Source organism: Psittacula echo, assembly GCF_963264785.1.
Source record: "Psittacula echo genome assembly, chromosome: 18".
In the NCBI taxonomy this organism is placed as follows: Eukaryota; Metazoa; Chordata; class Aves; order Psittaciformes; family Psittacidae; genus Psittacula; species Psittacula echo.
Window position 1 is genome coordinate 1,296,131 of NC_137754.1, and position 15,588 is coordinate 1,311,718.

The following is a 15,588-nucleotide window of genomic DNA, read 5'->3' on the forward strand; positions in this document are numbered from 1 at the left end:
ATTCTGGAATTTCCATTCATTTAAATACATCCACTTAAATACACTCTAGTAGTGATTTTTCTTCCTTTCTTGTTTTATTTTGTCTTTCAAAAATAAGATGTCAGAAAACCTGACACGGTGCTCTACCATATGCTTAGTGTCTATTTCCAGCAGAAGGTGAGAATCTCATGATTGAATTCCCACCTGTGCCAAGGCCATTTTACACCAATTTGCTCTGTAGGAAAACAGAATAAAAGCAATAAAATCTGTGGAAGACTTGTATGTATGGGTTGCTGTGCACAGTTTCAGCATTGCCCATGTGAAAAGGGAGTACATATAGCAATTTCCATCTCTGCACAGTATTAAAACAGGAAAGCATTGCCTAAAGCCATCATCACCAAGCCCAAATGTTCTACAAGCTTGGTCAGATTCTGGAAAATAATTTGTCAGCTCGTTTCTGCAGCCCCATTTTCTTTTATTCTTTCAGTGTTCATGCTCATAAACTTTCCATTAAAAAAAAAAAAGGGAAAAAGAAAAAAAAAGAGGAAGGAAAAAAGTATTTTCCTGTAATCACCAGGTGACAAGATATGATAGTTTAAATCATAGCAATTGATATTGGAAACCTCAAATCATAAATGCCAGACTTGATGAATCTACAAATCTGTCCTTCCTGAAACAAATTTGGGTCTTGAAATCTTAGCATCATTCACCAGAGTCCTATTCCCTGATTTATTCATCGAGTCCTTCCCTTGAAGCAGCGTAATGATGTTTTCTCTCTGATGCCTAATTGCCAACTGGAGGGCTGTACAGCCAGTGATATCTTCCACATCAAGCAGAGCACCAGCCTTAATCAAAGTCTTTATAATGGCCATATTGCCCTTGAGAACAGCAAGGTGCAAGGGTGTCCAACCCACTTTGTTCTTAGCATTAACATCTGCCTTGCACTCCAGAAGATTGATGACGGTCAAAAAGGAACCCCTCTGGACTGCAAAATGGAGGGGGGTCCACTCCGACTTCTCAGCAATGTTGGGATCTGCCCCACATCTCAATAGCTCACAGACTACCGGCTCATCACTGTAGCGAGTGGCCAAGTGAAGTGGTGTCCAGTCCATGCTTCCTTTGGCATTCAGTTTGGCGTGGCTATCCTTTAGCAGGTGGATGATTTCAATGTGTCCTTTGAAAGAAGCCAGGTGCAGGGGAGTCCAGCCTTTGTCTGTCCTTAGCTCCACATTAGCTCCGTATTTGATGAGTTTCTCACAGATGAGATACTTTCCCCTCACCACAGCCAGGTGCAGGGCACTGTAATGATTCTGATCCAGGCTGTTGACAGAGGTCCCGTTCTTCAGCAAATAATGGACTACTCTGAACTTCCCTCTCTCCACAGCAACGTGAAGTGGGGTTCTATGGTTCTTCTGCTTCTTCTCCAGGTCTGCTCCTTGACTGGCCAGCAGTTTCACCAAGCTGAAATGTCCAAAGCAAGCTGCCACATGGAGAGCAGTTTTGCCATCAGCCTCCTGGGTGTTGGAGTCAGCCTGGCGAGACAGCAGTACTCGGGCCACATTCTCAAAGTTGTTCTGTGATGCCAAGTGCAGAGGGGTCCATCCATCGTGTTCTTGAGCATTTACCTGCGCCTGGTGGTCCAGCAAGAGGCGCACAATTCTGTCGTCCCCATTCTGAGCAGCAAAGTGAAGAGGTGTCCAACCATCTTCATCAGGCATATTGATGTCTGCACCATGCTCTATTAGAGCCGAGCAGATCTCTGGCAATCTCTTCTGAACAGCCATAATGAGTGGGGTGTAGCCACAGACCACCCGGCTGTTCACATTGGCTTTACAGCTCAGGAGAAACTTCACCTTTTCCACATTTCCCTGGATCACCATGAGGTGAAGTAATGTGAGGCCATTTTCATCGACTCTACAGACTTCCTCAGACAGGATGTCCTCTGGGCTTTCAATCTCACTGTAAGAAGGCGGGATATGAACCTCCTGATTGTCAGTTTCTATGGAGAGGGGAAACAAAATAGGAGAAAGAGAGTAAGACCAAGTCAAACAGCTTGGAGTGCATGTAATGGGAGGGAGAGCATGTGAATCTTCGTAGTATGAAATGAAATAAAAGTCATTTTAGAGATAAAGTGTATGAAATGAGGCAAGACTGCTACATGCAGTCTTTCAGAAAGCAGCTAGACATTTGGCCTCTCCCTCATGCAAATTATATCTGCTGTTTTCTGTGTAGTTCATTTCCCTTAGCTTAAAAAGAAGTCACTCACATAGGAAACTTTCCTTAGTCACATCCTTATCACTGGAGAGTGAGGAAATAGGCTTCACCTGCTTTATTTTTGAACTATAAAAGAAGTCTCCTACTTACCACCACTCCTGGTGTCTTGGGGGAAGGTGAATTCTTCTTTGTCACTCTCATTTTTACGAAGGAGAAAAGAAAAAGCCATAAACCAAAGTTGCTTATTTGCATTCTACAATGTTTGCACATAGTTCTTCTTAGCTCCCGCTCTACGATTTCATATTATCATTCCAGGGGGTTTTATCTAATGCTGTTATCACATCTAAAACTCAGCACAGCAAATCATGACACTAACAGGAATGTGGGAGCCTGAAAACCATCACTGGATATCAATGAGATTTTCCTCTTACTCATTTGCTCCCAAACATACATATATTCTATGTCTTTATTGCAGCATGTGTTCCCGGCATCACCCCAGCTAGTCGTTTTCTTTGTTGCACAGAAACCACCCCACCTCCTCAATCCTTTATACTCAGGCATCTTGTCTCTTGCTGACTGCACAACTAGGCAAAACCTCAAAACAGCAATAGTTCACACCTGCTACTTCACCCTGTATGAAGCTGACTTCTAGGCACAATTACACTCTAGTAGTTGGGCTAAAATTGTTCCTATCCTGAAACCTGATTTTTTTTGTTAGCCAGAGAAACACAGTGGAGGACTCCCTGGCATTTCCTGAGTGGCACTGGGAAGCCTTCCTTACCTGCTGGTTCCCAGAGATGGCAGGCTTGTGGGACATCTTCCTAACAAGGCGCTCGTTCTCTGGATCTACTACAAGGCTTTGTATCAATGACAGCAGCATGTCTGTTTCTACAGGGATATCTGCCAGAGCAGAAACACTGTTAATTGTGCAGACTACCCAGATATTCAGAACCCAGTCAATACCCAAGGCTGTGGAAGTCTTCCACATAGCCTCTACATGGGGAGGAAGGAAAGAGGGGGAAAGAGGATGTGTTGGCAGCAAATACGTACCAAGCATTTCCAAGATCACAGGCAATTTAACTGCCACAGAGTTATATGTGAGTTTATCCCCCACTTATTAATCCATGCAGCTGACCCTTGGCTAACATGTATCACATCAGCTACCTGTAAAGCTTGGCCTTTGCTTAGGGTCTTGGTCCCAACATCTCTTCATCAAGTCAACCATCTGCTGGCATTCCCCTGGCCAGTCATCGTTGATGGGCTCTAGGCAGGGCCTCTTCCCTGCTGCAACCTTGACTATAATGGCCATCATGTTGGCTCCTGTAAAACAGCAATGTGCACTGGGTTTTTTCTCTGTGAAGACGGCTGTAATAAACATTTAATAAGTGTAGAGCATGAAAGAAGTGTTCATATTTACCTGCATAAGGTTTCTTCTGCATAAGTACCTCCCAAATGACAATTCCAAAGCTGCAGGCAATGAGAGATCATGAGCAATAGCTGCCATATGTACACAAACATAAAGTTCACTTTTTGTTTCTATCTTCCTGAGAAATGGGAAAACTAGGAAAGAACTTCTTCAGGATGGAAGAATTTCATCCCCACAACAAAAGGACGTGAACTTGTGGATCATTACATACATCTCTGATGCCCCAGCAAAAGCGTTGGTGTAGTGAAGGAGTGACTTAGAGCATTTACTGTGAAAGTCAGGCTCCTGGTGCCTTTTTCTTCACTGTACCACATTGGGTGTTTGAGCTCTTGACTAATGCAAGTTCATGTGTCCACACAAAGCCTCCTTTGTTTCTTCTCTTGAGTTACAGTGTAGTGTAGTGACTAAGGAGCTGATGAAATTCCAGAACATGAATATGCATAGATATGTGGAAGTGGGCTGCAAAACACTTCGGCCAAAAGTTGAAATCTTTTCTCCACCTGTTACTGACCAAAATGAAGCTGAATACCAAAGCCAACAAGCAATATTACACTTACATTAAAAGCAAAAGTAATCTGAGCAGCCACTGCTGTTTGTTCTGTGCTCTAGTCTTACTCCTTTTCTATAGAAACTTCTACAACCTAACAGGGTATGATGATTTCATTCCTCCTCACCCTCTACCACTGAGGCTGGAGTACCACATGGCACACCCAGTGTATTCCCCACCAAGGACATGATGCAAAGCAGAGCGCCAGAACATGAGCAAACAAAATGAGGCAATGTGCCAGTCCCTCTGGCTCTGTGCAAGAGCTAGGTGCCAACCCTGGGTGACCTCTGAACAGCGAGGCAGCCCTTACCTGTATACATCATATTTGATTCCTGGGGGCTTACTGTTCTGGAGGAACATTTCTGGGGGGATGTAGCTCAAAGTGCCTCTCAAAGCAGAGCTTTCAATGTATTGCATTCGGCTTGACTGCTCCATCCATTTTGATAGCCCAAAGTCTGAGATCTGCAAGCAGAAATACATTAGAGCCTTCCCTGTAGTGCTCACAATCTCACATTCTTTGTATTAGCTGAGATATACCTCCATCCTTTGTGATGGGGGATTTGAGGAGGTGCCTAGCAGCTGAAACTGACTAAACCCTGATAAATCTGGAGTCAGCCCTTTCCTCTGAATGCAGCAGATCAGCATTTCCTTCTCAGCTGGAGCCTTAAGTTCCCAGTTCCGGCACAGGCTGTCTGTATGGTATTGAGAATACCATGTAATTTGTTTACCAGCTACTTCTTATAAGCCCCACTGGTCAATCTTTCATTGAGTGTTCCTGAAGAACCTAACTTAGCAAGATTTTGGACTCATTTGTCAAAAATAACCTTTCTATTATTTGGAGATGACCTGTCCCTACAAACACAGCATTAAGGTCATACCTTGACGTGCATATTCCCATCTAGGAGAATGTTCCCTGGTTTTAGATCTAAGTGCAGCAAAGGAGGTGTCATGCTATGCAGGAAATTCATAGCCAAGCCCATCTCATGAATAACCCGGAATTTGAGCTGCCACGACATTTTGTGAGTGGGAAGAATCTTCTCCAAGGACCCTCTCGCCATATATTCCATCACTATCCCTAAGGGGCTCTTGCAGACCCCATAGATAGTGACAATGTGCTGGAATTTGATCTTCTCCATCTTCGTTGCCTCTTCCATTAAACAGTTCATACTGGTCCTGGAAAGTAAAAAATAGATTTAAAAAAGTGGTCCTAAGAAATGGTATCAGTCCATTCACAGGCTAAGTTGCTGTACAGTAGCTTATGATATCCAGCCTTTCCAAGCAACCCTGCCTACCCCAAATGGTTCATTCCTATTTTCCCCTTGAATTGGTGATTATGCAATCACGTGGTGATCTTCTGCAGACTAAAATCTAACATAAAAGGGTGTTACGACTTTTCAGAACGAGCCAAGGCTTGCTGGGGCAAATTTATCCACCAGGCTCCTAGAGAAAGAGATCAAAACTTCCATCTTAGTCCAGCTCCTGGAAGACCTTCAGTGACCACAGCAAGCCTTGTTCGCTGCAGTGAAATTCCCAAGTGATGCTTCCCTGAAAGTGTGATGTCAGGAGCAGGCACAGCATAGTGAACCCTGCCTTTTCCATACACTACTTGTCCACAAAGTAGCCGCGGTGATAGCCTGCACACTACTTGCAGGTAGCCAGGATCCAATGACACACTAACCTGCTGAGCTTGAGGCTTGCATAGCCAGAGGGCATGCCCTGGCCATTCCTATTCCTATGCCTCTGCCTGCAGCTTTCTGTCTGTGAGCACGGTCAGTCCGGTCCCAGAGGGAGTCTAGACATGTTTGTCCATTGTTGCCAGTTTTGGCAGACTTGATTCACTAAATCTTTACATTTCCCAGCCTGCTGGACAAGTTGTGGTGCCCAGAGCGTGCTGACAGCAGCCAAGCAGTAAAGGGCCAAAACTGCATTCAAAAAGCACACCATGGGAATGAATCTGAGCCTGCAACAACATTACACCAGGCTACTAATAGCTTTAAACATAGTTCAGTTAAGCAAATCCTTCTGCCAGAGTTCCTCTAGCAGGCTCCCCATGGTAAGATGTATACCTCTGTAGTGAGGAAGCTCAGATATTGTCTTTCCCACTGTGGGAGAAGGTTTTAACACAAGAGACAGTTGCAACTTCTCCCGTCCAGGAAAAGTGTGAGCATGGAGAAAGAAGTACCAAGACACATAGCTTTTTCAAGCCCACAAAGAAGAGTGCTAGGGACTTTTAAAAGCTCCTCTGAAACTTTTTCCCCCTTTGCCCCCCTTCCCAGACAACTGTGCTGCTGTGTCTTGTTTTGTTTTCCAAAGCACTGAGTGGCCTGGAAGCTTTCAGTTTTGATTCTGGGGCTTGTACTTAGTGCTGACAGAGAAACCAGAACCTTTTTGTAATGTATTTGAGAAAGCTCATGACAGATTCATACACCATGCACTCAAAGATGCTCTCTGTGGGTATGTGTGCACTGGGCAAACTGCGCACTGAAAGTCTGCCTCTCACAAATGTGGAAACCTTCTAAAGCCAATAGAAAGAGGCACTGAGAAATATCCACCCAGATGCACAGGACAACAGGACTGATGCTGACCCTTTGTACAAGAAAGGAAGGATATGGACAGATGAGAGACAGAGCGATAAAGTAAACTGAAGGTGCAGGAGCACCACCAGGAGAAAGAGCATGTCGGGACAGTAAGGCAAGTGAGGGAGCTCATCAAACCCAGCTGGAAATTCTCTCTCCCTCAGCTTTAGATCTGGTGACTTTTATGACTGATTAAGCTTGATAGAAACCCATTAGTCCCTATGTCCAGCGAAAGCTTCAAATAAGTTATCAGACTGCTTTTATCCATATGCCCGTGTTAAGTTTGAAATGCCTACTTCAGACTCCAGATTTCAACACTAACTGTTCCGAATAAGTGCTCCTTTCCCACTTGCACATGCACGTACACACGAGAGAAAGACAGAAACAAATCAGTAGATCACCACTGTTTTTTCCACTCCCTTTGGACACTAAAAGTTTGACTGCCCAGGGAGAAGCAGCCTTGTGAAGATTCCCTTCAAAGCTTTAGCACCAAAAGACCACATATGGTTCTAACAGATAATTTGAGCTGCTGAGCTAGAAGAGACCGCACAGTTACCTCTCCATGCTGGAGTCCTGCAGCAGGTACGGAGAGCATTTCAATGCATAAACTGTTCTCCACTTCTTGTGCTTGACTTGGTACACGTGCCCAAAGCCTCCGCTGGCCACTTTAACCCAGTCTTCTTCAAAATCCGCCTTGTTAAAGACAGTTAAGCTGCCCAGTTGCCGGTCTTTCTCTGAAGTCATGACAGAAAAGGCAGCCTAGCTGACTGCCTCCTGCTAAGCAGGATCAGAGAAGAATAAAGGAGCTCTTCCGACTTCTAACTTGCGGAGGGAGGTAGGGAGTTACCTGAGATGAGCCATGTTACCTACTGCCAAGAGGCGGATCCTAAGCGTCGCTCTCATTTGGTATGCAGAGGAGCTCCATTGCTTAGCTCCAGGCACTCAGCCAGGCTGCTGCGCAGATCTTGGCCAGCCTGGGCGTATGTCTAGGTTTCCATGAGGCTACCCTTCGCTCCCCGATTGAGCACTGCATGGGCAAATACTGAAAGAACACAAGGTGGAAAATGGTGCAGTGCAACAACCCTTTAGCATGATGGATGGGATTAGACGGGATCCCTCACCTGAGGCATCAGTATATGCTGGGTGAAAGCAAGGCAGACTGATACCTAAAGGGAAGGAAGGTATTACACAGAGAGAAATCCACGAGGCTCCTCTGCAGCACTGCACATGTGACCTGGATGAAGAAGAAAAGTGGAAAAAACTCCAGAAAGAACAGAGAAGCCCCCAGAATTGCATGCGGCAAATGTGAGTGCGTGAACCTGAGCAAATAGAGCGAACGTGGTGAGCCAGAGAGGTTACCTCAGCAATAAATCCTGCATCAATGCCCAGAAGGGCATTTGAATAAACAAGAGTGTACTGAAGAGCAGGTCTAAGCAGTTTAGCCGTGTGACTGCTAGTAACAGCAAACATGCTTTGAGTTCCTTTATGCCTTCTCTTCCCAGCTTTAAAAAAACATAGTTTAATAACACTCGTCTGGGTCTTGTGCATGTACATCTTTAATGCCTTAGCACAGAAACTAGCTCTGTAGGTAAGTCCAAGTCAGCTACAACGTGGTGCTGCTTTCCTTAGCCCTGCTGCAATACAAATAATAACAATTAGTGTTCCTGAAGGGTGCTTGCCGTTGAGCCTGCCCGTGGAAGTTTTATCTGTGTATGAGATCGGAAGGGGTTCTTGGAGGAAGCCTGATGCAGGAGGAAGTGCGAGCTACCTCTGCCTTGCCTTAGACGGGAGGCGCTGCCCATCCCCGCGCCGGCGGGAGAAGGAAACAGCCCCCGAGGATCCCGCCCCCCCGCGAGGGGGCGCAAGAGCTGGGCGGCCGCGAGGTGGTGGTGGTGGGGCACGAGCCCGGCACGCGGGGGGGTGGGGGGGGGGGCGGCACGAGCCGAGCGCGTGCTGCAGCCCCCGAGGTTCCCGCCCGCCCGCGCGGGGGCCGTCACGCGCCCATTGCCTATAACGGGGGCACGCGCTGGGCTCGTGCCCCTCACCTCAGGGGCGCCTCGCGGGTGGGCGGGAAGAGCGGGCGCGTGCGGGGTTACCTCAGGGGGCGCCTGAGGCAGACGGGAGCGGGACCCGCCGGGGGACGGGGCGGGAGCCGGTGCCGCCGGGGAAAGGGTTGTGATAGCCTCGGGACGGGAGGGAATCGGTGCCGTCGTCTTGGTGGGGAAGGGTCTGTGATTGCCTCGGGGCGGGAAGGAGTCGGTGCCGTTGCCTTGGTGGGGAAGGGTCCGTAATTGCCTCAGGGCGGGGGAGAGTCTGTGCCTTCGGGGAAGGGGCTGTAATCGCCTTGGGATGGGAGGGAGCCGGCGCCGTCGCCTTGGTGGGAAAGGGTCCGTAATTGCCTCAGGGAGGGGGGGAGTCTGTGCCTTCGGGGAAGGGGCAGTAATCGCTTGGGGAGGGCGGGAAGGAATCGGTGCCGTCGAAGAAGGATCCGTAATTGCCTCAGGCCGGGAGGGAGCCAATGCTGTCGCCTTAGGCAGAAGGGTCTTACTTGCCTCAGGGCGGGGGGGAGTCTGTGCCTTCGGGGAAGGATCTGTAATTGCCTCGGGGCGGGAAGGGGTCGGTGCCGTCGCCTTGGTGGGGAAGGATCTGTAATTGCCTCGGGGCGGGAAGGGGTCGGTGCCGTCGCCTTGGTGGGGAAGGATCTGTAATTGCCTCAGGGGAGGGAAGGGGTCGGTGCCGTCGCCTTGGTGGGGAAGGATCTGTAATTGCCTCGGGGGAGGGAAGGGGTCGGTGCCGTCGCCTTGGTGGGGAAGGATCTGCAATTGCCTCGGGGCGGGAAGGGGTCGGTGCCGTCGTCTTGGTGGGGAAGGGTCTGCAATGGACTTGGGCTGTGGAGGGATCGCTGCCATCTCCTTGAAGGGGAGGCTCAGTAATTGCCTCAGGGCGGGGGAGAGTCTGTGCCTTCGGGGAAGGGGCTGTAATCGCCTTGGGATGGGAGGGAGCCGGTGCCGTCGCCTTGGTGGGGAAGGGTCCGTAATTGCCTCAGGGAGGGGGGGAGTCTCTGCCTTCGGGGAAGGGTCTGTAATTGCCTCGGGGCGGGAAGGGGCCGGTGCCGTCGCCTTGGTGGGGAAGGGTCCGTAATTGCCTCAGGCCGGGTGGGAGTCAGTGCTGTCGGGGGTTCCCCGCGTCGGGGGTCTGCGAGCTCCGCGGGCCGGGCTGGGCTCTGCGCCTTCCCGGGAGGAAGGCATCGCCGCAGGGGATGCAGCAGGACCACGGAGGATCCAGTCTTCGCCTGGAGCGGCCCGGAGCAGCAAAGAGTCCTTCGCCCTCGTCCCTGAAGGGAGCCCGAGAGCACCCATGCCGTGAGAGGAGCCGATGGGTGAGCTTTGGCGGAGCGGGAGGCAGGGGTGGCAGAGGGAAGGGGGTCGGGAGTAGGTGCGGGAGAACGCAGGGGCCGGTGGTGCTGTGGACAGCTCCCCCGGGGGCTGGGCGGGGCTGTGGGGAGCTCCCTGTCCCTTTCGTCCCTGACTGCATCCTCTCGCAGCAGCCTACGGAGCAGTCCGTCGTGTGGCACTGCGAGGCAAGAGCGAGCAGGGGAAGCCCAGGAGGCTGAAGAGCAGCGGAGCAGGGGAAGCCCAGGAGGCTGAAGAGGAGCGGAGCGGAGTGGGAGGAAGCCTGGGAGGCTGAAGAGGAGGAAAGAGAAAGGCACCCTGGGCACAGGGACCTCCCTATCACCGGGGCTGGGGTCACACAAGGGCGTCACCGGCACCTTTGGGGTGCCCTGGCTGGCTTTGAGCTGGGTGTCCTCCCTGTAACCAGGGTTGGGGTCTTGGCTTTTGCCATGTTGCTCCATGGGTGAGTAGCCTTCCTGGAGAGATGGGCAACCTTGTAAGCAGGGTGAGAGCCACCATCTCCACAGCCTGGGGTGGGGGAAGTGGAGCTCCTGAATATGGAGCATTGTGCCCCAGCCAGGATGGCCAGCCTGTAACTCAGGCTCCATGGGGCTTGTTGAGAGTGCTCAGCTGAGGGGGCCCACCCTGTAAGAAGGGCTGTGCGTGGCCCCTCTGCTGGGCAGGAGGTGTTGGGAGGGACCCCCTGTAATCAAATAGGTGTTTCTGGCCCCAGCCTTTCAGAGGCATGGGGCTGAGATATGTGGTTGGGCATGCCCTGCCCTAGGCCTCTTTCTCTCTGCTCTCAGCACCTGGGGCAGTTTAGGAGGGAGGACACTACTGGGGAAGGTGGGAGGCTGGGGGGAACCTGCTTGGGACCTTCCTCTGAGGCTGATGTCCCTCACTCCTCCGGGCGGAGGACCTGGTTTTTGACTGAGCCCCCACTTCCTTGGCAGCCGTTCCTGGACAAGAAGAACATTGTGTGGAATGGTGCCAGTGAGCACCACAGGTGAGCTAGACGAGGGGCGGCGGGCTGAACACAACAGCACTGCCAACACCTTTAACTGGTGGTGCACCAGGTGATCTCCCTGTAAACATGGCTGGAGTCTTTGGCCTTTTGCCACAATGCCCCATGGTTTGGCTGCCCAGAGAGCGTGGCAACCCTGTAAGGAGGGTGAGAGCCACTGTCCCTACACCCGAGGGGGAAATGGAGCTCTCTGGACCCCCAGGCCACCCTGCAAGCAGGGGAAGGCCATTTCCCTGCCCCACTCCTCTGCCCCAGAGGCTTTCTGCCTGCTGGTGGCCTACCCAGCGTGACCCCCTGTTGTCAGGGCATGTCGCATCATTTTTTCCTTGGCGTGTTGAAGCTCTCTGGCTTCCACGCAGCCCAGAGGCCTGGTCTGAGGCTCTCCTCTCCTGCTCACAAGTAGGGTGACTCCCCAGACATTGGCTGCACAGAGCCCACGCTCTCTTTGTGGAACTTCTGTTTTTCCCTGTTTGTGTCTGTAGTTGTGTGTGTGTCTTTGTGTGTGTGTGAGAAGGAGAATGAGCTTGTTTAGGCCCTTGTTAAAATAACTGCAGCGTACTTAGCCTGAACTTCCCAGGAGAGCAGGGCTCTGTGCAGTAACAGGGGGGTCCCCTCTGAGTCCGCGAGCAGAGGGACGGTCTGGACTCGCCCCTTCTTTCCAAGGACGGCGCCAAGCCACTTAGTCGTGGTGCAGGCAATGCGACCTGCCTATAGTCAGGACCTGGGTCTCTGCCTGCATGGCTTCCTGTCCTGCTGGTGACCCGCCAGCGTGACGGCCCTGTCTCTGGGGCGTGTGTCACAGTCCGTTAAACTTTCTGTCCCCTGAAGCAGCCCCAGCTCGCTTTAAGCAGAGCCTAGGCAACTGCTTTAGCCAGCCTACAGGAACGAGCCCTCCCTCGCCCTTTAGAGGGCGCAGGCCTACCTTTGGCTGGGGTGACCTCCCCCTCGTTGGGGTTGAGGTCGCTCGCTGGGCTCTTGAAGAAGTACGTGATGATGGTGATGATGATGATGATGATGATGATGTGGATGTGCTGCAGCCAGGACGGCCCGCCCGTAACTCGGGCTCAGGTCGGAGCCTCAGGCTCCGTGGGGCTTGTTGGGAGTGCTGAGACGAGGGGACCTACCCTGTAAGGAGGGTTGTGAGTGTCCCCTGCTCCCAGTGGGAGTGCTGGGAGGGCCCCCCTGTAAGCAGGCGGGTGTCCCTGGCCCTAACCTTGCAGGGGCAACAATTCAGAAGATGTGTCTTCTCATGGCAGAACTGGAATGGCTTCTAAAAATCCAGGGAACGGCACTGAGCCAAGTACCTCCCCCAGACCCATAAAGACCCTCCCAAAAGCACTAAGGATGCTGTAGTGTGACTGCAGCCCCGGTGACAGGGACGTCCCTTTGCCCAGAGTGCGTTTCCCTGGGCCCTTCAGCCCGCTGCTTCTCTGGCTCGCATTTGCCTTGCAGTTCCACACGCGAGGGATGCCTCTGTTTAACCTTCTCCTCCGGGGGCTGCTGCCAAGGAACAGGGGAGCCTTTGCCAACTCCTCCGCCCGGCGGACCGGGGGGTGCCCGCCCCGGAGGAACCTCCCTGCTTTTCTCTGTCCAGAGTCCTGAGACTGAGAGCAGAGACCGAGCGGACCAGGGCACGGCGAGGAGGGTGGGATGGGAGCAGGTTGAGGGTGGCCAGCGGCGCTTGCTCGCTTCAAACACCACCCAGTTTGCAACCAGCTGCTCGGCGTTAAAGCGACAGCTTCTCCTGAGGGGTAGGGACCCACCTCAGGAAGTTCTGCCCAAGCCCCCAAAACATCCCGGGAAATGCCCTTGCCAGAGCTTCCAGCGATTCCGCTGCCTCTAGGGCAGGAACTGCCCGCACTCTACAGAGCGCGCAGCTGGCAGCCTGTGTGGGGTGACCGCCCCGCTAGCGGGGTGCGGGTCAGGGTGCCCCTGAATGGGAGAGAGGGAGCCCCCGAGGGCCTTGGGGACCAGGGCCCCCGCCTCCAGCCGCTGCTTTGCACGCCCAGCAGCGTGTGCCCAGGGTGCCGCCTCCGAGCGCGCCTCCAGCGTCGGCGGAGCCCCGGAACCCCGCTCCGGTGAGAAAAGGCGATTGCCGAAGTGTTTGCGGTGGAGGGATGAGGGGTAGGGAGCGTGGTAGGGAGTGTGTGTTTGCTGGCCGGGCCCGCGTCTCTTTGTCCGCCCGGCGCAGCAGCGGGGAGCAGTGGGGACTGCTCGGCCCTGACCGCGTCCTCCGGCCCCTGCAGTGGCTGCCGGCGGAGGAGAACAAGGAGGCATCCCTCGGATGTGAAAGGAGCCGCGAGGCGAGACAGAGAAGAGGAGCGGAGAGAAGCGGCAGCGCGGGAAGGAGGGGCGAGGGGAGAGCGCTCCTGGTCAGGGGATCTCCCTGGCCGCGGGCCCCTGGAGCACCCTGGCCCTTTGGGGATGATGCCTGTGCCTCTGGAGCAGGTCCCTGTCTCCTTGCGGTTCCTGCTCCTCTGTGTCCTGCAACAGCTTCTGTAGCTGCCCTTTTCTCAGCTATTCAGTGCCGCGGGTACCCAATAAAGTGCTTTCTCCAACCGTCTCTTGTCCATTTGGCTATTTTCCTGCCCAAGTCTGCTTTAAGTGATGCAGCACAATTCCAGCACACACGCGTTTTTAACCCTCAGCAGCCACTGGTATTTTTTCTGTGTGTTGGTCCTGGCTGGTTGCAAGGGGAAACTCTGGGATATCCAGTGGTGGTTTCCAGAGACGAGTTTGGTGGTGGGGTGGTGTTGCTGTTGGAGTGGTTTATGCTGATTCACAGGGCAAGGAGTGGCATGTGCAAGCTGTTATGGGCAGAGTTGGGGGTACAGAGGTGTGCAGTCAGAGTGAGTGGCACACAGAGCAAATTAGGGCAGGGTTTCTGAGTGTGGGCAAGGCCTCAGCCCTTGCTGACCATCTCAACCTGCATCATTGTGCATCTTGAGGCTGGGGAAGGCCATCGACAATGGCAGCATTGCCATTCGCTTGAGAAAAGCTTGTGCCGCATTGTGCTTGTCCTCGGCTCCAAAGGTGGGTAGCGCTCTGCAGGTGAGTGCCAGCAAGTGGGAGTGGAGGTGACAAGAGGGTGGTGCCTGGGCCAGGAGCAGCTTCACACTTGGTGGGCAATTCTTAGGGAGCACCTGCAGTACTGTGTGCAAGATAAGCCCTGAAAACTTGTGGTGTGGGTGCTCAGTCCCCATGGGAGGATGGAGAGGTCTGGCTTGCCCTGTGCAGCCCAATTTCAGTCTTAGGAATAAATGCTTCTTTGCATTCTTAACTGTCTTCCACTATGTGGATTTTACTAACAGGCAGTTAGAGGAAACTTGCTTCCACTGATAGCAAGAAAATAGTAAAGTGAGTAAAGCAAAAGGATAAAGGGACTCAGCTCCTTAAGCTATAAAGATGAGCAGCTGGATTTTCACCCACATGTCCAATTAATACACATGGGGTTTGTAATTTTTCCTAACGATCCACTTTCCTTGATGGCATGGCTCTAGTCCACAGTGCTTTTTTATACATGGCTCTCCTGCACCCTGTTTTCCCATTTCTATGAACAGACTGTCTGCTGGTGATGGCACATACTGCATTTTAAGCTCTGTTCTCCCTTATAGCTGGACCACTACTACAGTTATTTCTCTGCACTTGGTGGACTTACTTATAGAATCATGGAATCAACTAGGTTGGAAAAAACCTTTAAGATTATCACATCCAGCCATTGCCTCAGGACTGCAAAGACCACCACTAAAGCATATCACTGAGGGCCTCATCTACACCGTTTCTGAACACTTTCAGGGATGATGATTCCAGAAGGAAAGGAAGGAGAGACATGCTTAAAGCTGAGACAGGCTATCTCGTTCCCTGGGTCAGCAGCAAGATCAATTGCTTTTCTGATCATTGTAGCAGCAGCGTGGGATCTGCAGGACTAGTCAGCTCCTCAGGGTTCACAAGCCATGGATTTCTCCGAACTCTGCATAGTTTATGTGTTTGCTTTTCTGTCTATGATGCAGCCAAAGGCTTATGAAAGCACTGCCCAAGACAGCAAAGCCAGTAAGGGATCCCAGCAGAATGGGTACCAGCATTGCAGAATCAGGTCCTGGAAATAAAGAAAGAAGTAGTCAAGCAGTGAATAGTGTTAAGAGAGGGAGGGCGAAGAAAGAGAAGGTTCAACTCCGATTCATCTTTATAGCATGCCAAGCAGGCATGGCTAAGTTCCTTTCCACAAAGCAGTCTGAATGGGTAGTGCCTTTACGAACACTCTACTTTCTTTGCCATAAGATCCCAGCAGTAAATAGTCATTGTATAAACAAGTAAAACCACAGTAAGTTAGGTGACTCTCAGGGATGGTGCCAGTTGATTAAAGAAGTCTCTCAAGCTGATGATGTACCAGGTTCAGCATCACTATTTTCTAATAGCTGGACAACATCTAA

General features: G+C 51.7%; 1 protein-coding gene across 1 annotated transcript; it reads right to left on the bottom strand.

Annotated features, from left to right (window-relative positions):
• Positions 1–321: 321 nt before the first annotated feature.
• Positions 322–7,486, bottom strand: ANKK1 (ankyrin repeat and kinase domain containing 1; the record flags this gene model as incomplete). The annotated part of the gene is made up of 8 exons (XM_080631633.1): positions 322–1,978; positions 2,344–2,389; positions 2,975–3,093; positions 3,358–3,513; positions 3,611–3,660; positions 4,477–4,628; positions 5,045–5,339; positions 7,299–7,486. The coding sequence occupies 8 exons, from the start codon at positions 7,484–7,486 to the stop codon at positions 633–635; spliced, it is 2,352 nt and encodes a 783-aa protein (XP_080487759.1). The 3' UTR covers positions 322–632.
• Positions 7,487–15,588: the final 8,102 nt, after the last annotated feature.